The 26,866-nt window shown below is 40.5% G+C and overlaps 1 protein-coding gene across 5 annotated transcripts in view; it reads left to right on the top strand.

Moving 5' to 3' along the window:
• Arhgap26 (Rho GTPase activating protein 26) overlaps window positions 1–26,866 on the top strand; it is a 421,874-nt gene that overhangs the window by 129,322 nt on the left and 265,686 nt on the right. For all 5 annotated transcript variants that reach the window (XM_071612274.1, XM_027927794.2, XM_027927796.2 and 2 more), the window contains exons 8-10: window positions 271–400; window positions 3,842–3,942; window positions 9,349–9,443. In XM_071612274.1, coding sequence (XP_071468375.1) covers window positions 271–400; window positions 3,842–3,942; window positions 9,349–9,443 — 326 coding nt within the window. The remainder of the gene's footprint in view (window positions 1–270; window positions 401–3,841; window positions 3,943–9,348; window positions 9,444–26,866) is intronic.

Here is a 26,866-nt window from a genome sequence, read left to right as displayed (position 1 = left end):
AGTTGATCTCTAGGTGAGAGAGAGTAATTAGGCTCAATTAGGCCTGGGCATTTGCATTTTCTCAGGTGTCCTGGGTGATTTTGATCTAGTTTGTGAGTTATTTAGGTGTGGGACTGGAATACGACACTTCTTATAAATGAATATTCACTCAGTTCTTGGAGGGATGAGTGACCCTTCTCTGGTTTTAGGTCTATGAATTCTATTGGATTGATCTTGTGAATTGTTAGAGATTTCATTTCTTTCATTTGAGTCAAATTCCTTTTATCCTAGACAAGAAACCGCTTTGAAGGCACCAGGTCAGAGGTGGAATCCCTGATGAAGAAGATGAAGGAGAACCCCCTAGAGCACAAGACCATCAGCCCCTACACCATGGAGGGGTACCTCTATGTTCAGGAGAAACGTGAGTGTGCTGCCTGCCAGCAGCAGGACACGGAGGCCCTCTGTCCAGAAGGTGGAGAGTGTGTCCAGTAGTGCCTGGCCTACTGAGTACATGCTGGGGGAGGGGCCGGTAATGGTATGGTGCAGCTTCCAAGGGGAAAGGTGAGGTCTACAAAATCTTGCCCACCTCCTAGTGGCGTATTCTGGATTTGTTGTGAGTGGGTATCTCCCTGGGAACCTGGATTCCCTGAGGGATTCTCTTCTCTAGTGTCCCTGTGCAGCATCCTGTACCCTCAGTGCAGGGTCCTTGGAAAGGTCTCACATGCTAGACCTTCTTGTCTCTCAGTGGTCAGATCCTTTGGGAGACCTAATACTTGGTGATTCTCTTTCCAAGTCATGACTTAGGCCCTTTTTCTTTTATTCTTTCATCCTAATACTTGAGTTTTATGAAATGTAGAAACAAAAGCTCCCTTTGAGAGCCAGGAAGGAGACCCACTGTTTACTGATAATGATGTCAAGGAGAGATGCCAGGTGCTGCTAGCAGGAAGTGTTTAGCAATGACACAGATTCATGCCAGAGGTCTAGGGAAGGGCTCTGTAGTGGGACTGTGCTACTGAGGTGGCACTTGCAGGCTTACTGCATACATGCAATTCCAGGAGTGAGAAAGGTTCAATTGTTTTCTTTCATGGTACTTCTCCGGCTCTCCCTCCTTGCTTTCCTAGGAGCAAGTCTCTCCAGATTTGTGCTGGTTCTGCATTCTTCTGGGTCCTCTTGTTATGCAAATATCTTCACTCATACAGCTTCCTGATGGAATGGATTAGAAACATTTGGCTGTAGTGATTATTCTTTTCAGCAATTACTAAAAATTTGCTTGGACGTAAGAGTTTCCCCTGGAAACAGTGGGGCAGCAGTGGGACTGGATGGACTGGTTGTGATGTGGGGTCACGTTCCTTATTCTTACAGGGAGGAGCTGGTAGAGGTTTATAAGAAGTGGAAGCCACTTCAGTTGTGAGTTTCACTTCCTAAATCAAAGTTCCAATTGTTGTTGTTGTTGTTGTTTTTTCACCAAAAGAGAAGATATATCACACCCCCTACCCTGCCAAGAAGTTTTAGGGTCAACTTGAAAATACAAATTTTTAGGGCTTTAAATGTCGTTCAGTGTCCATTACAATGCTTAATTTACATGTTACATAAAATCGGTATTGCTTTCTTGCATTCTCACATGACATTATAGTTTTGTTCCACACCCTTCACATGCTTGTTTGACATCAACGTGTTGATTATCCTTAGAACCACTTTTTATGGTTCTCTAACACAGTAGTCTAGAGTATTTCATTGAGGTGCATCATTTTTTATGTTAAACTTTTGGTAACTTATTGTTTTGAAACATTGCAAACATATAAAAAAGTCATAAGAATGATTTAAGGGGAAATATGAGAATTTACTCAGATGGACCAATTTTTAGCATTTTGCTATAGTTATATCATTTTTTCTCTTTGTATGCCACAATCATATATATATATATATATATATATATATATATATATATATATATATATATATATCTTGCTTTCTGTGCTCACATGTGTGTGTGCACATACACATAGATACACATACCCTCTTTTTCTGAACCATTCAAGAGCAGGTTGCCTAATCCATGCTCCTTCACTTCAGAATTTTTAAGGATAGGGATATTCATTTATGTCACCACATCCTAGGGATGGAATATTGATACAGCATTTAAACTACAGCTCATATTACAGTAGGTCACTTGTCCCCATAAAGCCCTTACAAAGCATTGTTTCCTCCATTACTTACTTGTGTGCTGGATGTAGTTGTCATGTCTCTAGTTCCTGCCAATCCACAACCATTCAGCCTTTCTTTGTCTTTCATGACCCCGAAGTTTTTAAAGGACGTGATCCAATTCCTTTATAGAATTTGATTCTGTGTGGGTCTGACTGATGTTTCCTCGTGATTAGATTTGGGTCATCTAATCATCTCCAGCTCAGGCCTACATGAGTAGTGCTATGTTCTTCCCCTCAGGGCCACATCCCTCCATCTCCTTGATGATGCTGTTAATTTGATCATCCACACAAGGTGTGATCTGGTCTCTGCACTGTCTAGTCACTGCTTTTTCCCTAGTCACTCCTTTCCACACTTTGCTCTCTGTAGACTTCGTGTCCAATGACTCATGCCGGACCCAACTTTGTGATGCTTGACAGATGGTGCTTTCCCAGCTCTGCCTCTCCTTCCATATTTAGTAGTTGCCATTCAGTGTCCTCCCTTCCCTTCCTTTCTCTCTCCCTCCCACTCTTCCAGTTCACCCTTCTGTCTGTCCCTCTGTCTTTCCATTGGCAATATGAACTTTCATTCAGTAGGCTATAATCCATTACTGTCTTTATTTATCTTGATGCTTAAATTGGCCAATACAAAGCTCTCCTGGAACCTCATGTCGTGTAGTCACTGGAACTTCCCTCTAAGCCACAGAATGCGTTTGGGTGGTTGGCGTTTCATTTGTGCTTGACGCCCTATTGTGAACACTCACGTCTTGCCTTTTACGTTTACCAAGTGGCTTCTAGCAGTTGCAGTTGGCAGTCATGACACACCATTAATAATTATTAAATGTCTACTGATTCCCTTTTTATGCTTTTAAAATTTTTAACCATTTATGCTATTTGATCTCTGTAAACATCTAGAACGAGAGCTCTTGATTGAGGCTGTTGCAGGCTGGTAATGCCTTCTTCATCTCATACTGTTCTGTTGTTCAAAATATAGGCTGAGTAGTGAGTGAAGTCAGAGGTCTCATTAGACCTCCGCTCTATGGCGTCTCCCTTTCCCTGAGGGACAATTTTGAGAAACAGCTCCTTAGATTACATTTGAGCCTTTCAGTCACTTCCACTCTGTACCTCTGGTGTTTCTTAGGTATCACTGTCTGCTTTCCCAATCATTTTTCCTTCTGCCAAAGTAAATATGAGGGGTTTGGAAGTAGGTCAGAACCCCCAGTGTCTGTGCACAGAGTCACCGAGCAGCTGTGTGGGAAGCCTGATGTCATCGTCCCAGTTGGGAATGGTGACAGGCACTTGGAGGAGCCTTTCTGGGTTCTTTCCTTAGCATCTTACTCCAGTCAGGAAAGAGAGCGGAAACTCCAAATGGAGATTGATGATGGGAATGTGAATTAATTTCCCTAGGGAACCTCTACTTCCCTTACATTTAAAGACCCAATGGAGAGAGTTTTAGTGGGAAATAGAGCTCTTGAGCCTCTGGGGGAAAGCCTTGGGCTGGTTCCATTTCCAGCCTGTGGGATCAGATTTCTGTCTGTTTCAGTCTAGCTGTGTGGAGAATCCACTGCCCTCAAACAGGGTAGGTGAGCATTATGGGCGGTGGGCTATATGTTTCTGCAGTTAATGCTGGGCAGCACACAGTGGGCAAGTACAGATGTTTAACAGGCAATGTTACCTTGCAGGTCACTTTGGAACTTCTTGGGTGAAGCACTACTGTACATATCAACGAGATTCCAAACAAATCACTATGGTACCATTTGACCAAAAGTCAGGAGGAAAGGGGGTGAGTTCCTTTTTTAAATTTCATGCTTGATTTGCTTGGCTAACAGATAATGATTATAATGTGAACATTAAGTAACATTTCCAGTGTTTCACTGTAATTCTCTTAGTTTTTATACAGTAGTTCCAGAAGGCCTGGTATCCTGAAGATAACTAAAATAAGATGAATATTCTTAGCTCTAAGTTATGTTGGGAACTGCAATTAAGAAAGATGCTTATATTTCACATGTACATGATATTAAATGTGTCAGATGTTTTTAGAAGCTGAAAAGTCTTGGATGACCTCCTCCTAGGAAGCTGATTCACGTTAGTCTCACTTGATCCCTGGAGAGCTGCCATTTGGCAGTTTAGATATTCCAGTTATCTATTGCTGTATAACAAGTCACCCCAAAACTAAGCAACTTTGACAGCCACACCAGCTATTTTAGTATGTCTCATTGTTTCTGTGGGTCAGGAATTTGGGGAGCATTTGAGTAAGTGATTCAGGCTCAGTTCTCAATTGGTTCCAACCAGATGGTAGTAGAGTGGAAAGTCTGTGGGTCTGAAGCAGCTCAAGGCTGGCCACACAGAGCCCTCTTCCTCTTTCCTGGTTTCCTTCTATCCCCTCCTCTTGCCCCCACTCTCCCCCTGTGTCTATGGTCTTAGGACCTGCCTATCTGTCTCCCCATATAGGCAACTTTTGGCTTCCTCACAGCATCACTATGCAGATAGGCTCAGAGCGACTGCAGGCTTCAGCAGTGGATATTCTAGCAGTTTACACAGGCACTGTACTGCTTTTTCACAACCTAACCCCAGAAGTCATTACCCTTACTTGCACCTTTCTGTTGGTTGGAACGGTCACAAGAGCCCACAAAGTTCCCATAGGAGAGGGTGCAGACCCTGTCTCTTTGTGGTAGGACTTCCGATGCTTATTGTGTCAAGAGCATTTGGGAATGAAGATATTCCATGGTCATCTTTGGAAGAGACTATAATGCCACATCAGGCTCCCTGGGGCCCTGTCCCACAGCTGCTAGAATCTCTAATATTCTTCCCTTATACACAGATATCTCCTTGCCTCCTGCCAATCAGCCTTTGATGGGAACTCTCAATGGTGCCAATGTCCTGTGGAGTGATCTGTCTTCTGTCTCCTGCTATTCTTACTACCTTCTCTTCTTCATCTAGTGTTTTACGTTACATTATGATTATCCTAGTTTTGAACTTAAAAAAAATCCATTGCTTGGAATTTTTGGTCTTTTGATTTGTGGGTATTTTTTTTTTTTAATAGCTAGAAAATTCTTGCTGATTATCACTTTGAATTTTGCTTCTCATTCTTACTGTTATTTCCTTCTGGAGATGTTTAAATGTTTTTAATAAGTATTTATGTTTTTCCTCTCTCTGGGAACTGAGCCCAGTGCTTCATGCATACTAGGCAAGCACTCTATGGCTGAGCTACAGCCCAACCCTGGTTCTATTTGTAGTTTTAAGTATTTTTGAGTTGTATCTAATCATTGATAAATGAGTCCTATGCAATCCTGGCACCTTGGCCCTCTCTCTGGTGCCTCTTTGTGCAGTGTGTTGGGAGGTGTGCATGGGATCACAGTGTTCACGTGTATAACACTGGCTGCACCAGATCTCAGGTTGGTGGCGTTAGGTACAGTCATTATCACTGTAGCTGCTCAGCCATGCTGTGCCCTTTGCTCTCTTCACGTCCAATTTCTCTTCCGGGCTTTCTTTTACTTTAGCCACAATAGAGAAGTTTATCAGCATCTCTGTTCCTTCCTTGTATCCAAGCAGTAACAAAGCCCTTTTAATGTTTTTTGGCAGAGGAGGGGCTGACTTGTAAATAATCTCAAGAAAGCAGACATGTTAAAATATCATACATAGAGAAATTACAGTATTTTTGAAGGAATATCATAAACCTGTGTTAGGAAGAGTTCCCTAGTTTCTGTGAAATGAACCTGGAGGAGGCCTGCTTAACTTGGGGTCAGAGAACTTTTGTAACTCTTAGTCCTAGAAATCACCTTCGCTGAATTATTCTCTCCCACAGTCTTTATTTTGGGTCTTTTTATCTTGTACTTTATCAAATATTTAATGAAATGCTCTTGCATTTTCTCTACACCTATCTTTCTTGAAAGTAAAGAGTGGAGACCACTGCAATGGGTGTTTGGGACTCCAAAGATGTCAGTGAGATCCTGAAACACCTCCTTGGTTGTCAAGGGGTTTATACGAGTCAGTGCAGATCAATTTCTTGGAACAGAGCTTGACACTGATGAGTGTGATCTTAGGACCTTGGTATTATAGTAATTCATCTTCCTAATGATAATTCCTCACATTTATATTACATTTTATAGTTTTCTACTTCCTTTTATTATCCAGTATTGTCCTATTTGATCCAATTTTCCTTCTTTCACAAAGGGAAAAATTGAGGGTCAGAAAGAGCAACAGATTTCCAGTGTCATACCGCTCAGGAGTTCCAGAGCTAGGACTGAACCCCCCTCATTCCAGAGTCTGAGTCTCCTGTTTCTGTAGCCATAATGTCACTCTTTGTCAGCTTTCAGGTGAAGAGAAGTAGGGGGACTAGCCATCTAGAGGTAATGTCCTCTCAGTTGGTTCAGAGGAATCATGTGATACTGCATTCATGTTGTACAAACCTGTCCTAGGCACTGGCAGCAGACTTGACATAGATCACAGGGTGTTTTTTTGTTTTGTTTTGTTTTGTTTTTTTCCTAACATGATTTTTCTTCCCTCTTCCCCCCTGTCCCTTTCATTTGAATTATTTTCCATTAAAAGTGCTGACTTTGCTCTCAGCCTCAGGCCTGGAATTGTGAGCAGATTTGCTATATCCTCTTGGAGAGAGGAGCCCACATGTGGTGAAGGAATGTCCCGGCACCCTACCTTCTGAGAGGGAGCTCCCTCTGTGCAGGTCTGAAGCAGCCCAATGCTGATTCTGTCCTTTCCTGCTGCTCTCAGGATACAGACCAGACTCCTGCATGGTCTGGCCCTGGCCTCCCTCATACCCATTCCTCTCTGCCTCTCACTCTGGCCTTGCAGTACACCAGTGTCCCTCTGTTCCTTCAAGACCCTCTGCTGAGGCCACAGGTCCTCTGCACCCACTTGCTCCTGTTCTCCTCATTCTGTGTCCAGTGAATCCTCCCGACCCCAGCTCAGGCCAGCTTCTCTAACCTTCCTGATCCCATCAGATCCTTTTCATTTCAGCTTAAACACAGTCAGCCTCTCCCTCCTCCCCCCACCCCCAGCCCACCAACTCTCTCTCAGTATTTGTCATAAAAAGTTGTTAACTTTTTGTTTAAGTGATTATCTGTATCTGCCACTTTCTAAACCCTCAGTAGTTAAACCGAACATTTTTATAGATTTTTTTCCAATACGGCATAGTCATCCTTGGGCAAGAACCTCATCTTTCTACTTTTTCTGCTTGTATTTGATGATCCTTTATAGATTCCTATATTCTCCCATTTCTCTAGGATACTTCATCTGAGCTTTCAAAGTAGAAGCTGGTCTAGAGCTAGTAAATCTGAAATACAGACATTAACAAATTGGTTGATCCTGTTGCGTGTTTCTATTTTCAAAGAACAAAATTTTAAGTTAGTTTAAAGATTTACTTGGCTTTATTTTCAATTCTAGAATTAAGCAATACTTCCTTCCATAAAATAGAAAAAAGTGTTCTGATGAGCAAAGCAGTTTTTAAAACAGAAAAAGGCTGAAGAAAGCATTAACAGAGGACTCAGAGTGAACTGGTCATTTCAGTTACTTATAAAGATGGGACAGGGAGACAGATAATCAGAAAATAACAGATCTGTCAGCATTAGGCTACTTCAGGTTACCTCTCAGGCAGAGGGAACTTTATTATCATGCCAATTGAAACAAACTTGTTTGGGAATTTTGGCTTTGATCTCTTATTTTTCCTGGTTTCTTAGAAGGTCAGATAAACAGCTTGGTTTTGATTTAGTGACAAAGAACATTAGCTTGGGTGACTCCATGCTGACTTTAAGTCTAGGCTTTGGGGCCCAGGGTAGGAAAGGAGCCTAGTCCAAAACAGTGGCCTCTTGTAATTTTTATTTAAAACACTCATACGTCTTACAAATGAGAGAAAGAACACTTTTCAATCTGAGAAATTAATCTTTGCTATTCAGTAAAAGACAATAGATATAAGACTCGTGAATGTAAACTGTCTCTTCCCAGGTCTTCAGTGTTTAGTGTGCTACTCTGATATTAGTGGGTAGCTAAATTTACCTTATGTAGTCACATTTCCTATTATTTCAACAAACCAGGCAGGCTTGCTGGTTTCTTTCTTAGTTTAGGGGAAAAAAATGTAATTGATTGGCAGGAAAAACAGAAACCCTAACAAATTCCCAAGTTAAAGAGAAAAAGAAGAAACTGGGGATACAACTTTGGTGTTCCTAGGCAATAAATTAGTGATATGAGATAAAATGGTTGTATTCTACTTCTACTACTCAGCAGTAAAAAGAAACAAACCCTTCATGTGCACAACATGGGCAAATCACCAAGCAATTAGGCTGAGTATAAAAAGCCAGATAAAAAAGGAGCACGTACTATGTGGTTTCATTTATACAGAATTATAGACAATGCAAATTAACCTGAAGTGACAGAAATCAGATTCAGTTGTTGCTTAGGGATGAAGTGGGAAGGGGGACCAAAAGACAGGGGAAAAGTTTTGGGGGTAATGGAAATGTTAGTTCAAATGTAATGATCACTTCATGGGTGTATAAGTATATAGAAACTTATAAATTCTACACATTAAACATGTAGTTTAATAATATACTATGGGTCAGTAAAGCTGTTAAAATGTTTATAAAACACCTACTCTGTCTAGGACCAGTTCATCTCAGGAGACACAGGAGTAGGCATAAACAGTCTTTTGCCCTCAGGGAGCTTACAGTCTAATGGGAGAGAGACATTAATCATCATTGAACATCTTCATCTTTGGACAGCTTCAGCTGTGATCAGCACAGTGAGGAAGGGAAAGGTACATGGTGCTATGTGAGCTTGTTTTGGAGGAGATTTGACCTGGTCCAGGAAGGTGTTCTTGAAGAAGTGGTGACTAATGAAAAGACTCAGAAGCTCACAGTTAGGAGACCATCTTCAATTCTTATCGAATCCACAAATCACACATGTTTAAGACAACATCAGCAGGTGCTCATCTACCATGGATTGATACTATACCACCCCTATATACTAGTATTGAAGACGTTTAGCTCTGGGTACAATAGTTTCCTAAATTTAGCTGCAGGAGGCTTTGGACTGAGAAGGTTTTATGATCAATGGCTGATCTTACATGGTTACATACTCTCAGGTTGGAAAGGGTAAAGTTATCTGTTTAGGTACCGCATTTGTCCTGGAGAGGAACAGCCCACATTCTGCTTCACCTTGATGGTCTACCTATTCCTACTAGGGAGAAGATGAATCGGTCACCCTCAAATCCTGTACACGGAGGAAAACAGACTCTATTGAGAAGAGATTTTGTTTTGACGTAGAAGCAGTAGACAGGTGAGTCATTTTCTTAGGAACAAATATTGCTAAATTTGGATTTCTTTCCTTTTCCTTTAAGTCAAAATTTTCTGCTTTTTTCTCCTACCCTCCCTTCTTTATCCTCCACCTATATCCAGTTTGGATTAGACCTTGGGCCGTCACTGATTGTGAGGATCAGTGCTGCCTCCCCATCTTTTAGGTTCAGCAATGATTTGTAGTAATTAATTTGATTTCAGCGTCTTACATACTTAGGGTATGTGTTATGTCTCCAAGAGATTGGGTAGATGCTTAAACAAAACTATTTAGCCTGATTATAACTTTATAAGGTCCCCCCCCTTAAATAATACAATGATTCTAAAGGAATTGAGCCTAGTAACTTGGGAGGCTGAGACAGGAGGATCCCAAATTTGAGGGTAGTCTCAGCAAATATCTTAAAATTAAAGAGGACTGAGGCTATAACTCAGTAGTAAAGCATGCCTGGGTTCAATCCTCAGTTCCAAAAAATAAAACAAAGCAAACAAATAAAAGGGACCTGAGATGGAAGAAATTTTATTCCAATTTAATAAAAAGCTTTTAATGAAAAAGCTTTTAGTGGCAGCATTTCACCTACCACTGTGCTCATCCAGGAAAGATACCAATCACTTGCAAAATCAGTCTTTGGAGAGAGAGCTGTGTGTTGTATTCCTCAAGATTTATAGTGTGTCTCATTAAATTGTACCATTTCATGGTGTTAATCTGGTTTGACAAGATTCCAATTCTTTGAGACACTTTACTTGGCAACAGGTTAATTCTTTCAATGAAACCCACGTGGTAAGCTTATTTAAGCTGCCTGTTCAAGATCAGCAATGCTAGCACTGAGATCCTTAAATCTCAGCATGATACTCATGTAATACCATTTAATCTCTTTCCTTTAGTTAAAGGAAAAAAAAAAAAAAAGCTGCCTTCCCTGGGAGATTTACCTATAACCATTACTCTGAGGTCTGGAAGGTTCTGAGATAGTGCCTCTTGCACTAGAATGACTTCTGTGGCAAGTGTCTGCTCTGTACTGTGGCTGCTGAAGGCTGAATACCCTTTTAGCCTAAATTAGAAGTTCATGGAAACTAATTACATCTCTTGAGTAATTTAATCATTCTGTCTTTGGCTCTCAAGCTAGACAACTTAGGTCCAAATTTTGACTCTGTTGCCTAGTCGCCATGTGACCTTGAACAAGTTACTTAATCTTACAGAGCCTTGATTTCCTCATCTGGAAAATGAAGATAGTAATAATACCTAGTTCATAGGATTGTTGTGAGGATTCTGAGAGATAATACATGTAAAATGTGGCAAGGTGGCAGATAATAAAGTGCTCAACAAGTATAAGTTGTCATTTTTTTTATCACTGATTAACTTGTCCTGCATCAGACTCGATATATCCTTTCTCTTTTAAACACAGATATGTAATGAAAAGAAAATGCCCCACTCCTTCACTATGTGTGGTCCTGTGAGAGAGGAAGGTAAAGGAGAAGGGCAGCGCAGGGCATAAATTAAATTTGGATAGCAAAGGACAGTTGCAAAAAGCCATCCTTCAACCAAAACTGGTTCTTGGTTGTAAGCAAATCTGCAATCTGGATGTTTCAAGCACTCATAGACATATCTCTATTCAGATATAGAATTAAGGGAATCCATGTTATTGGCATCCTTGAGGAGGTTCAGAAGATGTGTTTGGGCGGATGTTCTTATGCATGTGAAACATTTATTTCCTAGAGCTGATCATGTGCATGGTTGTTTGGAAGAGGGCACACCTTGATTGGCAGCTCTCTGGCAGGTTGAAAACAAGCTCAGAGATGTTTCTGAAGCTGCATTGTTTTCCATGCCTTCTTCCAAGGATTCCTGAGAAGTTGTGGAGAGTTGCTCCTGGGGCAGTTAAAACTCCCTGTGGCATCTCCCTCTTGTTTCCACCTCGCCAACACTTCCAAGCACCTTCCCTCTCTTATCATACCTACAAAACCTTTTCGGGACCCTGTCACAAGCCAGGGGCACATGCTCACACTTCACACACAAAGAGGACTTGGGAAGTCAGTTTTTCCCTAGTGTCTCTGGGTCCCTTGGTGTGAAGTGGAAGCATCTTGAGCAGGTTCAGAACCAGGCTGCTGAATCTCCTGTGAAGCAGGAGGTGAGTGGACAGTTCCATGAAAACCCTTCTCTCAGTTTTCTCTAATAGGTCTCATGGGTTAGGTTACATGTTGGCAGTATTTTTCTTCTGTTTCTTCTTCCTCCTCCTCCTCCTCCTTCTTCCTTTCTCTCTCTCTCTCTCTTGTTGGTTCTTTTTATATAATGTTAGGATTCATTTTAACATGATTATAAAAGCATGGACTATAATTTGCTCTAATTTAGTCCCCAGTATTTCCCCTTTCTGTCTCCTCTCCTGCCTTCCCCAGTTCCCTTTCCCCTACTCTACTGATCTTCCCGCTATTTAGTTTTTAAATTTTTTTATAGTTATCTCTTGTGGATGTACATGATAGAGAGATTCACTGTGAAACATTCATATATGTACATAGGAAGGAAAGTTAGGTAAGAGTCATTCCCCTGTTCTTCCTTCTCCTGTCCCTTCTCCTTCCCCCGTAGTCCCTTTCATCTAGACCACTGATCTTTCTTCTGTTTTGATGGAATCCCTCCACCCCTTTCCTTCTTTTTTCTCCCTTATTTTGGACTAGCTTCTGAAAATCAGATCTTTCTATATTTCTTCACATATCTAGAAGGGAATTAGGGTGACAAGGAAAAGGCATTTCCCTGTGTCAGGTGGCAGTAGCCGGGGGACTCTGCCTGGAGTCCTGTTCTCTGGGTGACTCTTGCCCTCTTCTTCAGCAAGGAGGGGACTGCTGCTAGATGCCTGCCGTCTTTCAGCCTGGGCCTCCTGTAGGTTCCTCACTTCCATATGCTGTATCACTGGCAGGGGCTCAAAATGCAAGTTTAGCACCCAGGAAGTGGACACAAAAGAGGGGATGGTTATATTTAGAGGTTTGCAATGTTCCCAGAATATGTTAACTCTACCATAAACATGGAATATGTAGACACTGACATACTGGCTATTAATGTGGTGTTTTATCAAGATAAACATGTTAAATAAAGTGTGACTTAAGAGTATGAGATGGCATGGATTTTGAAGGTTAAATCCTTTGAACCTTTAGACTCATTGCTGATATGTTATTTTGTAACAGAAGCTGTAGCCTTTACAAAGGGCTATTCCAGGGGTCAATTGCAAGTCCATGATATCAGTATTCCTTAATGTTGGTGGGAATCACTTACAACTATATCCACTGGGTGCTTGCTAGAACCACAGATTCCACTCCCTGCCCAGGACCAACTTTCAGGGACTGACACACTTTCTAGCTTTTTAGTTATTCTTTGTTCTTACTAATGATTGGTACACTGTACGCCATGTGTTTCACAATACAGTTTCATCAAAGCACATGAAAACATTTTTCTTATTAGAAACAAGCAACCATAGCAAATCCAAACCAAACAAAACCCCTCAGGCCTTTTTATACAGGTGCTTAGTAATACTCATGTGGAGGAGAGAGTACCTAATAAATAGAGGGGGTCATTTCTAGTCCACCTTTGAAGTTAAAGAATGTTAAAGGGGAGGAGGGCAAGGAAGCTGTAGTATCTGAGTGCTTTCTGTAAGAAGGACACCTTCATACATTGTCTCATGTAATCCTCATTCTAACCTGATGAGGTGGCTACCCCTTCCCCATCCCCATGCTGCTGCTAAGGAATCTGCTGTTTAGAAGGGTGAGGTCATCTGCCCAGGCTAAGGTTGGAAGTTCATAGAAGCTCATTCCACCACATGTTGCTGCCTCAAAACTTAGAATATTCTAGAAATATTCCAGGTGATGAGCCTGGTGCCACCAGTGGGTGTATTTCAGAGACACCATGGAGCGTTCAACGTATAGGCTATGGAATCTACGAAGTGCTGTTCTCATTCTAATTATTTGCATTTGACATCATAAACTAATGGTGCAATAAAACTAAAGCTGCAAACTTTTCACACCTACTACTCTGTGGCCTTTGGAAAGACCACACATAACTAAATTAAAAGAGGTGATATAGGTAGAGCATACTGCCCGGCATGTGGCACTTAGTTGGTGTTCCGTGAATTCTCTCTCTCTGACATATATGTATCCCCCCACCTCTTCTCCTACCTTTTATTTTTAAGGTGGCATCTTTTGTCAGTGGAGACTAGCATGAGTCAGAGAAATCAAAGTATTAGTGCTGTATTATCAGCTGATTATTTTCATTAAATCCCAATGCATTGCTGTCAATGTGCTAATCCTCAAATCATGGTGAGAAAGGGTTAATTACTGAGCCATAGGCCCTACATAAAGAACTGTTATGACTCTTTGATCCATGAATTAGCTGAAAATCAAATGAAGTCTTAATCCAGGGCTTTGAATTTAGATCTGTGGTTCTTGAACTTTGTGTATCAAGGATCCTTTTAAAATACTGAATACATCTGGGTGTGGTGGTGCACACTTGTAATCCCAGCAACTCAAGAGGAGGATGGCGATTTCAAAGACAGCTTTAACAAATTTAGTGAGGCCCTGTCTCAAAAAAAAAAAAAAAAAGCTGGGATATCAGGATGTGGCTCAGTGGTTAAGTGCCCCCTAGGCTCAATCCCTGATACCCTCTCCACCAAAAAAAATCACTAAATACATTCTCAGATATCTACCTTTAATTCTTCTGAGTTCTTTTAACATGGCTTCTCAAAACTAGGCCTGTCCTCTTCCCCCTGGATACTGTACTCTTCCGTATTGGCTTCCACATTCCTTCTGAGGCCACATCTCGCTCAGTCCCTTCTCTCTGTTACGTTTGCCCTTTCAGAGGTAGTTCCAGGAAAGGTTCAGACCTGAACTGCTGAAGTCTTCTGGATTATTCTGAGCTAATGTTTCACAGGCTAATATTAGCTTTTCATGTCTTTCCTTCGAAAGGATTTTATTATTCCAACACTGAAAAGTTAAAGTTAGTAGAAAATCTTTTTATTTAATCCTAAAGCAAAACTTGTTTAAATCCAGGTGCCATGTCCATCAAGTGAACATGATGGTTCTTTGAATTTCCCTTCAGATTTCTTTTGAAATTCAGTTTCAGGACTCTAGCATTTAAAGTACGGTATGAAATGGCTTTCAGTAGATGTCTATGACTTGTAGTGGTTATGGGATGTTGTTAAAACATGCTCCAAAGGAGAATCTCTTCTTATTTTCTTAGAAGGTATCTGTCATGGGTTAAATCATGTCACAGCCAAATTCATATGTTGAAGTCCTAATCCTGTTTCTACAAATGTGACTTTATTTGGAGATAGCCTCTTCATAGAGGTAATCCAGTTACAATGAGGTAATTAGGGTGGGCCCTACTTACCACATCTGGTGTCTGTGTCAGAAGGGAAAATGTAGATACAGAGACAGACATGCACACAGACAGATGCCTTGTGAACATGAAGGCAGAGATCAGGACAGTGGTCTCTGAACCAGGAAATTCCAGGTTGCCAGTAGCCTATGAAAGCTAGGAGGAAGCTGTGGAGCAGATTCTCCTTCACAGATCTAAAAAGGAACCGGTCTTGCCAGGACCTTGATCTTGAACTTTCAGCCTCTGGGCCTAGGAGATGGTGCATTTCTGGTGTTTAAGCCATCCAATTTGTGGCACTTTGTTATAGCAGCACCAAAAATGTACACAGTACTGACTAGGGAGGGCGTCTCTCTGTGAAGCAGCACCCATGTCCATGAAAACCTTTTCAATGGGTGGCTCAGCTCTCCTTCAACAGTACCACTTCATAAAATTGCCCATTTACATAAATTACCTTCCTCATTCTGGATACTCTCTTTTTTTAAATAGTAGTCTAAGCTTTTAAATAATTGCCCTTTTATACCTGAATAAGGTGTCAAAAGACCCAGACTTTGAAGGTTTATGTTTTATATTGGTTAATTGACTAGATTTATATCATTTTTTCCTTGAAGTAGGTCAACTCTGCTTGAATGAGTTTAGTGTACAGTTCCTGGGTGAAGAACGGGCATGCAGAAGCAACCTTTAGTGGTGGTATGTGAGTTACTAATAGTTGCCAGTGTCTATGGAATAATTAACTCCACCATGCAGTATCTCATGGAAATTAATGAGCAAATATAGGGAAAATATTTGTTTAAGCTAAAGGATCATGGTGGTAGTCATTTGCCAGCATCCTTGGATTTGTTTATTTTAAAGAAATTTCTCACAGATGTAAGTAACACATGGATATTTTCTTCCAAACGTTTTCCAGGAGGGGCCACTAAACCATATGGAAAATTATAGAAACAAAAGGCATCTTGTGATTCACTGGATCAGTGCAGTCTCTTGGGGGGCCGTGTTTATACTTGGGGAAAGGAAACAATTAGGATGCTTTATTTTTTTTTCCAGGACTAGCTGGCTCCAACAGAAGTCCATCCATTTGAAAATCTTATATGTGTTAAATGCTCTTTCCCCCATAGTCGACATTCTCCAGAGGTAGACAGCAAGGATAACTTGTTAGAGATGGCCAGGGATGAGGGATGGAATCCAGGGCTAGACAAGAATAATTGTCTTCATGGAGCTTATCTTTGAGTATAGGATGCACATTCACACACACCTACACATGTACGTATTCAAGCAACTCAGGATAAATACTGACATAAACCCGGAGGCCTGGAATGCTGTTGGAAAATGCAACAAATCAGGGGCCTTAACGATTGCACTCTTGCTGAGAATAATAGCCTGATTGGGTATCCCAAATCCATTTCCTCCCTCCCTGTCTCATATTATTAAGCATAACTGCATGCCAGAGACTCTACTGACAGTCGGGATATTACATTTTCTGAAGCACAAGGAATCTATTGGTCTGTCTATCTTAAAAGCCTCATCTTTTTTTTTTTTTCATACTAATTTGAAGTCTTCCTTCTTTTGCAAGTTTTCTATGTGTAAGAAAGGGGAGTCAGTGTTCCACTGAGCCAGTCCCAGTCTAGCATAGCCATTGTCACCTCTGTCTCCTTCTATCCACCATGTCCCCTGTATTTGCATGGTAATGGCCTTTTCTTTGTACTGGTTGGGTGGTAAGTTAGGTGTGTATTTCATATACCTGTGCTCAGTTCTAAATATTGTCTTAGGGGAAGCTTTTAATACAGTACTGCGTGCCTGTGGTGGTTCAATTTTGTCTTCTGGTGAAGCAATATTGAGATACACTATTTTTTTTTTCCTTTAAAACTTTGGTGAAACAACTAGAGGAACTTAATCGAATTAATTGCTCCTCAAACTAAAACTTTAATATATATACGCATAATTTTCATTTGTGTATATGTAGGAGGGAAAACAGGAAAGTGGAGGATTGGTTAAAGTCAGAATAGTGGAGACTAGAGTTTTATGGAAAAACTGAAAAATTGACTTGATCGCTCCAGTCAGTCAGCTCCCTCATGTCAAGTAAGTTTCAGAGCAGGCTGCATATTGCAGATGAAAGATCCAAACAGCCCCAAGTTTGAATTCAGCATCTGTCCCTTATTAGCTGCATGACTCCTGGTGAGTGGTTGAACTGCATCTAAAGATGAGGTTAATGGCACCTGTCTTGCAGGGCTGTTCAGTAGATGTCCAGTGTCTGAAAAGGTTGTGCCTTTTTTTTTTCCTATTCTATAAATTCTGGTACTTTATTGTTATTTTGGCAAACCTTAGTTCTGGGAGGTGTTTCTATGAGCCTGCTTTTCTTTTCTTTTAAAATTTGTTCTCATCAGTTCTACATGATAGTAGAATGCATTTTGACACATCATTCATGAATGGAGTATAACTTCTCATTCTTCTGGTTGTACATGATGTAGAATCACACCGGTTGTGTAATCATATATGTATGTAGGCAATAATGTCTGATTCATTCTATTTTCCTTCCTACCCCCACGTTCCTTCCTCTCCCTTCACTCCCCTCTGCCTAATCCAAAGTAAGCCTGCTTTTTGTCCTATAGTATATGACTTCTCAGTTCATCTGTAAGCTGAGAGTAAATACAGGTGCATCAAAGGTATACATGGAAAGAGATTGCTAGAGAAAGATTCTATTTTCAAACTATTTAAACAATGATTTTATATTTATACACATTTCTTACAAAAAGATGAAGTTTTATGCCCCCTACAATTTATGATCTCAAAAAGAAGCCATTCTCATTTTAATTAAAGAAATTCTGACTTCTGGGGTATGTGATATGTGTGCACACACTAGTTTGTGTCTTTGTAACTGTGTTTTTGTATGTTTTCCAGAAAGAATCATCTTATGTAATAGCTGCATGACTGTATTCAGCCTCTAGATGGCAGTTTTGTATATATATTGGTAAGGATAGTTCAGTTGAAAATTAGCTGTCCTTTATACATTGACAATTAGGAGTCAATGGAGTATGTGTGTGTGTGTGTGTGTGTGTGTGTGTGTGTGTGTGTGTATGATCTGTAGAAGTGATCATCATGTGACTGTTACTCCTTAAGGGAAAGGTATTCTAAGTGACTCATTCTTTGTCTAGAAATTCCTTCCTCCCACCCATTCTCGTGGATCATTCATACCCACTTTCCTGCAAAAAGCCCATATTCTTAGTTAGGCTTCTGTTTAAACATTGCCTTTTAGCTGTTTTCTGAACTAAAGTACAAGGCTCTTGGCTTCAGGGACAACTTATCTGAAGATGGTGAAGACAGTCCATGTGTGATTCCACTGTCCTGTGTGCTGGGCCGTTGGACTTCTCTCTCTTGGTGCAGCGTACCTTTATCTTGTGCAACAGATGAATCCATTTTTCCTGGTTTCAAACTTCCCCTCCCTCCCCTTCTCACCCCTTGTTTGAAATAATATTTGATTTTGCCTTCCTGCTGGTTGGATTGGAGTGCTGGTCTCAATGCCATTGACATTTCAGGCAGGAAATGGCTTTTTCCTTCCTCTGAGGGTGTTATACTGCTCTGACTTCCATGACATGAGTTGGGGAGATATTGTACTTTCTGAATTGCCTCTTGGCTCTTTTGTAAAATAGCAGAGCAGCTTTTGAAATCTTTAGAATTCATGTATTTAAGTTAGAACTTGTCATTATTTTTTTGTTTCTAATTAAATGAGAGTGTTTGCTCTGATTTAAGAACGAAGGGGATATGGTGGTTAATGGATTTGATAGGAAGGTGACTGGGGCAATCATGTTTCTCCTTTTTAATCTGCAGAGTGAAATTTGGAGCTTTAATGATTGACTGTACCCATTTATTTACCAGTTTCTAAATATAGACTGTTTGTTTTTACACATAGCAAAAATGAGGTGAGGGGGGATCTACACTAAAATTTTGCTATTATATAAATTCAAAGAAGGAAGTACTCAACCAGTAAATTCCACTTATGTTCATTTCTGCTCATTGTGAAATAGAATGGTAAAAATGGGGTAGGGATAAACCAGAAGATATATTTTCTTAGTTTGTTATTAATAAATGGTAAGGGATATTTGCATTCTCTGTGAGTCTCACTTCATTCCATCAATTAATAATGCTTTCTCCTGGTGAAGTGTGTTAACCTTTGTTTACTTCTATGTCCCTGGTGCCTGTATTGTAGCTGGCACATAACAAGTATTCAATCAACATCTTTTATATTTAAGGGCCATGCAGTTGTGCTAAAGATTTCTTTGTCTACATTTTCTGGTGTTTTATAACTTCAGTCTCTAAAACATATAAGAACTTATCTGATGTGATTGGGAATGTTTACTTTTTACACTGTTGTTATTGAAATGATCCTAATTAGTATAGGACCTTTCTTCTAAGAGGTCAGTACTGTTGACTTTAATAGGTTATGATTTACTCATTCATCAGGATGAAATCATTTCTAAGTAGTGGATTAGAAGCTGTTTCTAACTATTTCTTAGGGTGTGTGGGAGGGGGTTCCTCTCCTTGAATAGCTGGTCCTCCAGGCTCCTGGGGTGTATAAGTAGCACACACATGGCGGCAGTATAGTATAAAAGGAATGGATTTTGCTTCAGAGTCAGACATACCTGGGTTCAAGTTCAGATGCTGGTGTTTAATAGCAATATAACACTAAATAGCAAGTGATTTCTCGGAGAGCCATTTATTTTTCACTTTCAAAAAAAGGCACAATGATAGTACTTCCTATAATTATTGTGATAAATAAGGGATAATTTAAGTGAAGTCCCTAGCATGGTGCTTGGTACATGAAAAGTAGTAGATAAATCTTAGGTATGGTGGGGGGGGCACAATTTGTAACTCCTGGTTTTTCTCTTCTCTATCTCTCTGACCCCACCCACTTTACCTGGCATATGGTGATAGGTGAGAGCTCCCTCTGGGACTTGCCCTTGTATTCTTGTTTTCCCCATAGAGGCATTGTTCCTGTGTCTCTATCCAAAAGCAGAATCCTACAGATTTTAAGGAAAATGAGACTGAGCCTATTTTCCTTGGGAAGATATAAAATTTCCTACACATATTCTCTTATTTTGCTACTTTTCTGCTCTTTGTAGACATTTGAGTCTGTAATCTCATAAACAGAATGCAAAGGTTGTCATTCTCCAAGATTATTCGCAACAGCTTTGGTCATATCTGTATAAATGAAGATCTACTGAACCTTGAACTCTTGCCCTTGGCCAGGAACTGCTAGGCATTGGTTTTCCTGCTCTGGAAGTTGTAAAGCACTTTTTATCAGTGGATGGCAGGTCCATTCCCCATGCCCTCATCTGCCTGTCATCCTACATGAGCACAGTGGGACAGGTTGTGCACACAGGCTGTGAAAATGTGTATTTCTGTGAGTGCTGTGGTCCTTCTTATCCTCTGAACTTGGCCCTTATAGTTTATAGTAGTGTGGATGGAAATTAGGGAATGAACTCTGGTCAACTGAAGATTTAGTTTTACAAATGAGAAAACCCCAGATCTTTGGAGATTGATTTAGAAAGTACTGTTAGATTCTGATCATGTTTGTTTCAGTGGGGTGGAGTTAGTTCTAGCATTTCCTTGTCCAATAGGAAGTGGGTAAATTGCCAAACCACTGAGATCACCATTGTTGACTCAGATTCAGGAATAAGATTAGGAAAGCTGTCGAGGAACCCTGGAATCAGCGCTGTTGAGGAGGCCATGAACTGACATCAGTGGTCCCAGGATCCTGGACAAGTTGTTAAATGATATATTGCTTTCCACAAACTCTTTTTGGGGGGAAGCCTTGGAGGAAATAGGCTGGTGGGCAACAAGGTGCTCTGTGATAGATGGAGAACCATTTTCTGCCTTGTTCTCGGAGTGTGAGCGTGTCAGCCTAGAGAAAACTGCAGATCCTCGTTCCTGCTTCTCATGCTGATCCAGCTACAGCACCAAACAAGGGCAGATTCATAGTGAAAAGAAGGGAGAGAGCTTCTTGGCAGATTTTCTAGAATTTGCTAGAGATCCCTTCTGTCTTCATCAGCTACCAGGCATTAGTTTTTAAAGGACCAGTTTGATGCTTCACTCAGGAGGAAAGAGGAAATGGCCATGATGTCAGCTGCTGTGTTCCTTCAGCCCTAGCCGGGTGCTTTGTGGTAGAGGCGTGATTTTCGGGGCTGTGTGTGAGTGTGCTGATGGTGGCGTCCTGTGTGTCAGCGCCTGCGGGATATCTTATTCCCTTCTTAGAGATATACACACTTACCCTTCTCCAGCCTTAATTTTGACACTACTCCATACCTGCCATCCTCCCCTATTTTCCCCTGTGAGAACCACTAATTTTGGGAGTATTTTCTTTGGGCCTGACACTTTGAAATGCCTGATACACTTCTCATTTAACTTTCACAGCATGCCCTGAAGTGTAACCCTGGTAACCCTGGCAGACAAGTAGTTGAACTTCTCTATGCTGCTTTTCTTAAAAATGCAGGTCGTTTGAGTGGCAGAGAGCAGAGCTGTTGCTTGTCTACCAGGGCCACTCAACTAGGAAGCCATTGAGTCAGGCTTACTAGTGAGGTTTTTATTGGTGAGAAGTCATAGCTCTCGGGTGTTTAAAAAGCAGTGTTTTAATTGAGGTGTAGTCACAGTAAAGTGAACAGATCTTAAGTCTGTATTATTATTTTTCTTTTGTGCTGCTGGGGTTGAACCCAGGGCCTTGTGCGTGTGAGGCAAGCACTCTACCAACTGAGCTATATCCCCAGCCCCTCTTCAGTCTGTATTTTAATAATTATGGGCACACATCTGCATGCATGTGCATACACATTGATGTAACCTCCTGATCAACATACAGAACATTTCCATTACCTCGAAAGCTTCCTGTGTGCCCTTTCCCAGACATTTCCCATACCCCTTTCTTAAAAAGAATCACTCTTCTGACTTCTGTTGTGTGGAGGTATATTGCAAGAGTTTGAACATTACATAACGGGGAATCATATAGTTTGTTGTATTTTGTATTTATTTTCCCTAATTATGTCTGAGATTCATTCATCTCACATTTAGCAGTAGTGGGTCCTTTATAGTTGTCCTATAGTGTTTTATTGCTTTAATTTACAACCTTTTATATGTTTTCTTATCTATTGATACTTTTATTGTTGCTATTTGGGGCTACTAGGAAAGAAATTACAAGCATTCTTGAATGTGCCTTTGGTGGATGTGGGCACTTGTTTCTTTTGATGATCTGTGTAGAGATAGAATTGCTATGTCATATGGCAGGTGTCTGTTTAGTTCTAGAAGATAGTGCCCAAGTGGTTTTATCAACTTATCTGTTGTATGAGCAGTGTATATGAGAGTCTCAGTTGTTCGTCATCCTTGCTACTATTTGGTATCAGTGGCCTTGTTAGTGCTATCAATTCAGGAGGGTGTTTGTTATATCTCGCTGTGGTTTTAATTACATTCCTCTAATGAGTAATCATTTTGGGTCCTATTTCTTATTCTTATTTGCAATTTGGATGTTCTTTTTTATAGAGTGCCTTTTAAGTCTTTTATTGGATTGGGTTGTTCAGTTTTACCCCATCCCCTTATTTATTTGTAGGTATTTATTTTGGATGAGAGTCTTATTGGAGATATGTATATATCACAAATATTTTTTCTCTCTCTGGTTTACCTTTTCATTCTACTAGCTTTTGATGAATACAGGTTCTTCATTTTGGTGAACTTACCTGTTTTTTTCTTTATGATTAGTGCTTTTCGTGGTCTTAAAAACCAACTTAGTTGCCTTTTCATTCTCTTGAATGTTTTAAGGTAGAAAAGAAGGTGGAGAACTGCTGCTAGAGAAAGTAAGCCCCAGCCACACTGGTACTCTTGGATTCTTGTTTGGGAATTGACTGTTTGCCTTAGGTGATAATGCAAGGTCTCATATTTAAAAAGCACTTTAGGTTTACATAGCCCTTTATCATTCAATCCCATGGATTCCTGGGCAGGAGCACACTGAGGTGTTTGCAAGAGTGCTTTTTTGTTTTGACCCTGCAGACTTGGGTGGTCAGCTTAAGTGCTCTGTGGCTCTGATACCTTTGCATTTGCCACGGGAGTCATGCACAAGGCTTTGTAACATGATAGCTCTGTAATTATGGAAAAGGTATTGAACCTTTCTGAGCCTTGGCTTTCTCATCTGATAAGTGGGATAATGAAAATATATTTACTGTATGACATAGCTTTGAAGTCTAAATAAATGAATTTATGTGGAGTGCCCACACAGCAGCTGGCACATAGTACTGGACTGTTACTGTTCTTTTTTTAAGGCATCTAATAGGATCACATTTCTTCATGGAGCTTAGAAAGAACTTGATCATTTATCCATTTCTCTTTCATTGTTTTATATTTCCCTTTCTCATTGCACATCTTTCCCCTCCCCCACCTCCCCCATCTCCCCCATCTCATTTTTGCTATGAAAACTCACATTCTTATTTATTTATTGGAATTTAAAATTTAAACCAGGGTTGTTTTACCACTGAAACACATCCCTAGTCCTCTTTATTTTTTTCAAATTTTGAGACAGGGTCTCACTAAATTTTTGAGGCTGACCTTGAACTTGTGATCTTCCTGCCTCAGCCTCCTGGGATGACAGGCAGATGTCACTGCACCTGGCCCACATGGATTTTAAACATGAACTAAATTGAAAACCTGTAAGAAAAGGTGTGAAAATGTGCTGCTCCGAAGGGACTGACATAGAAGTATAGGGCCATTGAGGGTTTTGTTTTGTTTTGGGGGGTGGTGGTTCATAGGGGCATAGGAAACATAAAAATGGAAAGAAATCATTGTTTGGTTCCCAAATAGAGTGTTTATTTTTTAACCTTGTTTCTAGGAAATTCACATTAATTAGGAGATTTGTGTAATAGGGGTTTCAATCATAGTAAGTACAAGAAACGATAGTACTATTTCCAGATGTACATTCTGGAGACTGAGAAAAAAGTATCTGAACTTGGGGTGATAGGATTAAAACGGAGTGTGTTGAATGCACTTTATTCACCATCTATCATCTTACTCCACGCCATACTCTCCCTTCACCCTCCAGAAGCGAACAAGATCACATGTGGAAAAGAACTTGTATTTTGATATATCTTCTTGAGATGAAAACAAATCCTGTTGACTTTCCTGGTCACCTAGGCCAAGTGACCCACCCTTTACAGCCTCAGAGTTTGTTTGAATTTCCTCTTTGTGGCTCTGGGTGGAAATTTCTCACTGTGTGCCATGAAGTTGATATGACATCTGCGAGGCCCCTGAGATCTTGGTATTTAGGCATCTCTTATGCTCAAACTGTTTCCTAACAGGAAATGAACTGGAGATGTGTTGACTCTGTGACCTCAGTGTAGAGAGGAGGGTGTCTTTGCTCTCCAGTGTGGGGTGACCAGGAAGGAAATGAGTCGAGTGGAGTGGGCAGCCCAAGCTTGGACCTCAAATTTAACCAGGATCACCTGGGGTTAAAATCCAATGTTCCCAGGCCCAGCCCAGAAGTCCACATTCAATAGGGTGGGGTTAGGCTGGGAATCTCCATTTTAATGGATTACCCAGTTCAGAAGCAGGCAGTACAGGGATAAGACCTTGAGTAACATTCAAAGATCCAGGTTCAGGGACTTGAGAGTTCTGCAGTAGACCATAGCTTCAAAGCCATCAGCTTCCAAGTATTTGCGCTTGATATATATATATATATATATATATATATATATATATATATATATATATATTCTTTTTTAATTATAATGCATTCCTATATATATGTATATATATATATATATATATATGTATATATATATATATGTATGTATATATATATGTATGTATATATATATATATATATGTATATATATATATATATATGTATATATATATATTGCATTACAATTCTTATTACACACATAGAGCACAATTTTTCGTATCTCTGGTTGTAATACAGTATATTCACCCCAATTCATGTCTAAAAACTGGAACAAACAGGGATGCCCACTTTCACCACTTCTATTTAACATAGTTCTTGAAACACTGGCCAGAGCAATTAGATGAAAAAAATTAAAGGGATACACATAGGAAAAGAAGAACTCAAATTGGCACTATTTGCTGTTAATATGATTCTATACCTAGAAGATCCTAAAAGTTCCACCAGAAAACTTCTAGAACTAGTAAATGAATTCAGTGCACTTGACTTTTTGAAAGGTGAAAGGGGAGAATCAATCCACTGTGTCCCCATGACAGATGGTCTGTTTTGTGGAGCCCTGGATGCCAGCACAGTCTGTATACACTCAGGGAATCTGGTACACTAATTGGTTGATAGTGGGACATGGGCATTTGGATCTGAGAATGAGAATTTCTGAGAAGTTAAGGGAGAGCCCTTGTAGGTACCTGTGGTGAGAGGGGTTGTTCCATCTCTGCAGTCATCTTTGTGTTAGATGGTGCCAGCACCCAGTATAGCCTTCAGAGGAATGACCATCTCTCAGAAATCACTGTCTTCCCATCCTCAATACACCCACCCTCCACCCATCCACTCACCCTCTCTCACCCCGACACACTCTCCCACAACCTCACCCCCCCACCCCCATATGCTCATGTACCCAGGCACATGTGCTCACCCACCCTTCCCATGCTCCTCACAGCCCAAAACCTTACATGCTCACATCTTTGAAAACTTTTTTCTCAGGGGAAGTGGAGGGGTGATTAATGAAAAGATGGAGATATAATATTTAAAATATGCTAAACAAAAACAGGTCTGTCCTATTTATTGCAACTGTGGACATCAACCAGGAGCAGAGATTCTAGGAAGGTTGGAATGAACAGGCTTGTGTGTTCGGGGGACCAGCCTCACGGGTTTTTAGTACTGAATTGCTTGGGGTTCTCAACAGAATTTGTGGACTCAGATGGCAGTTGGACTTAGTTCTCATTCAGTAGATCTCTTCCTGCCTTTCAGGCTTTCTCAGACTTAAGTCTGAGAGGGTTAAAATCAGCAACTCTTAACTTTTTTAAGGTTTGCAGTACTCTTTGAGATTTGTTTTTACAAAACGGGGGATCGAACTCAGAGATGCTTTACCACTGAGCCACACCCCTACCCCCCTTTTTTTTTTATTCTTAATTTTGAGACAGGGTCTTGCTAAGTTGCTGAGGCTGGCCTTGAGCTTGTAATCCTCCTGTTTCAGCCTTCTAAGTCTCTGGGATTACAGACGTGTGCCACTGTACCTGATTCCTCTTTGAGAACCTGAAGGATAGTTTGAATTGCTCCTACAGAAAAATACATAAGCATTTGGAGGGAAAGTGGTTATGGACAGTCTGGGATCTCTCTGTGACCCTAAATAAAGGGCTCCTACCTTACTCAGCAATTGAGCTCCTTCTGAGGTCATATTTATGACATAGTCCTCTTTCTCGTGGAGTACCATTCGTAATGCCAATTGATTTTGTGTGTGTCCTTTCTGGATGCTTGTGCTCAGTTGTAAACAGCAAGCAGTTTTCAGTGACAGAGTGGAAAGAGCTAATGTCCATAAAGCACTTAACCCCAGATATGGTAAGTATTCATTAAAATCTACGTACACTTAATATAATCTTAATTACAAGCTGATTGACTACATTAAACTTCTCCATGTCAAAGCAACTTAGAAGCAATGGACTAGATATTAGGAGATCAAGAGACCTCCAGCTTGGACATTTTCCCCTTTTTCCCTGAGTCCAGTGACTCCATTCACTTCAATAAATACTTATTGCATTTATCCTGTGAGTAAAGTACTCTGTTGAACATTCTGAAGAAGAGAAATGAGCAGGGTTCCAAGCAAGGAAGGAGCTCTAAAGGAATCTTGTTACTCCCGTGTCCCTTACCAATATCTCTTGTTTCTTCTGCCTTTCTTAGGGAGGAGGGCTTACTGAAAGGGATTTGGGAAGGCGGCTTTGCTTTATGCACTGGAAGGTGTCTTAGAAAATTTGAGTGCTGTGCCCCTCTTTGTTTTGTTGGCCTCAGTAGCCTCTCACTCTGGAGAGTGGGTATTTTTTTAAGGTTTACCTTTGCCAATCTCCATGTGGCACTGGTTCATGTCTGTGTC

Source organism: Marmota flaviventris, chromosome 5, assembly GCF_047511675.1.
Source record: "Marmota flaviventris isolate mMarFla1 chromosome 5, mMarFla1.hap1, whole genome shotgun sequence".
Classification (NCBI taxonomy): domain Eukaryota; kingdom Metazoa; phylum Chordata; class Mammalia; order Rodentia; family Sciuridae; genus Marmota; species Marmota flaviventris.
Note: the sequence above shows the minus strand (reverse complement) of the source record. Positions and strands in the feature narration are given on the sequence as shown.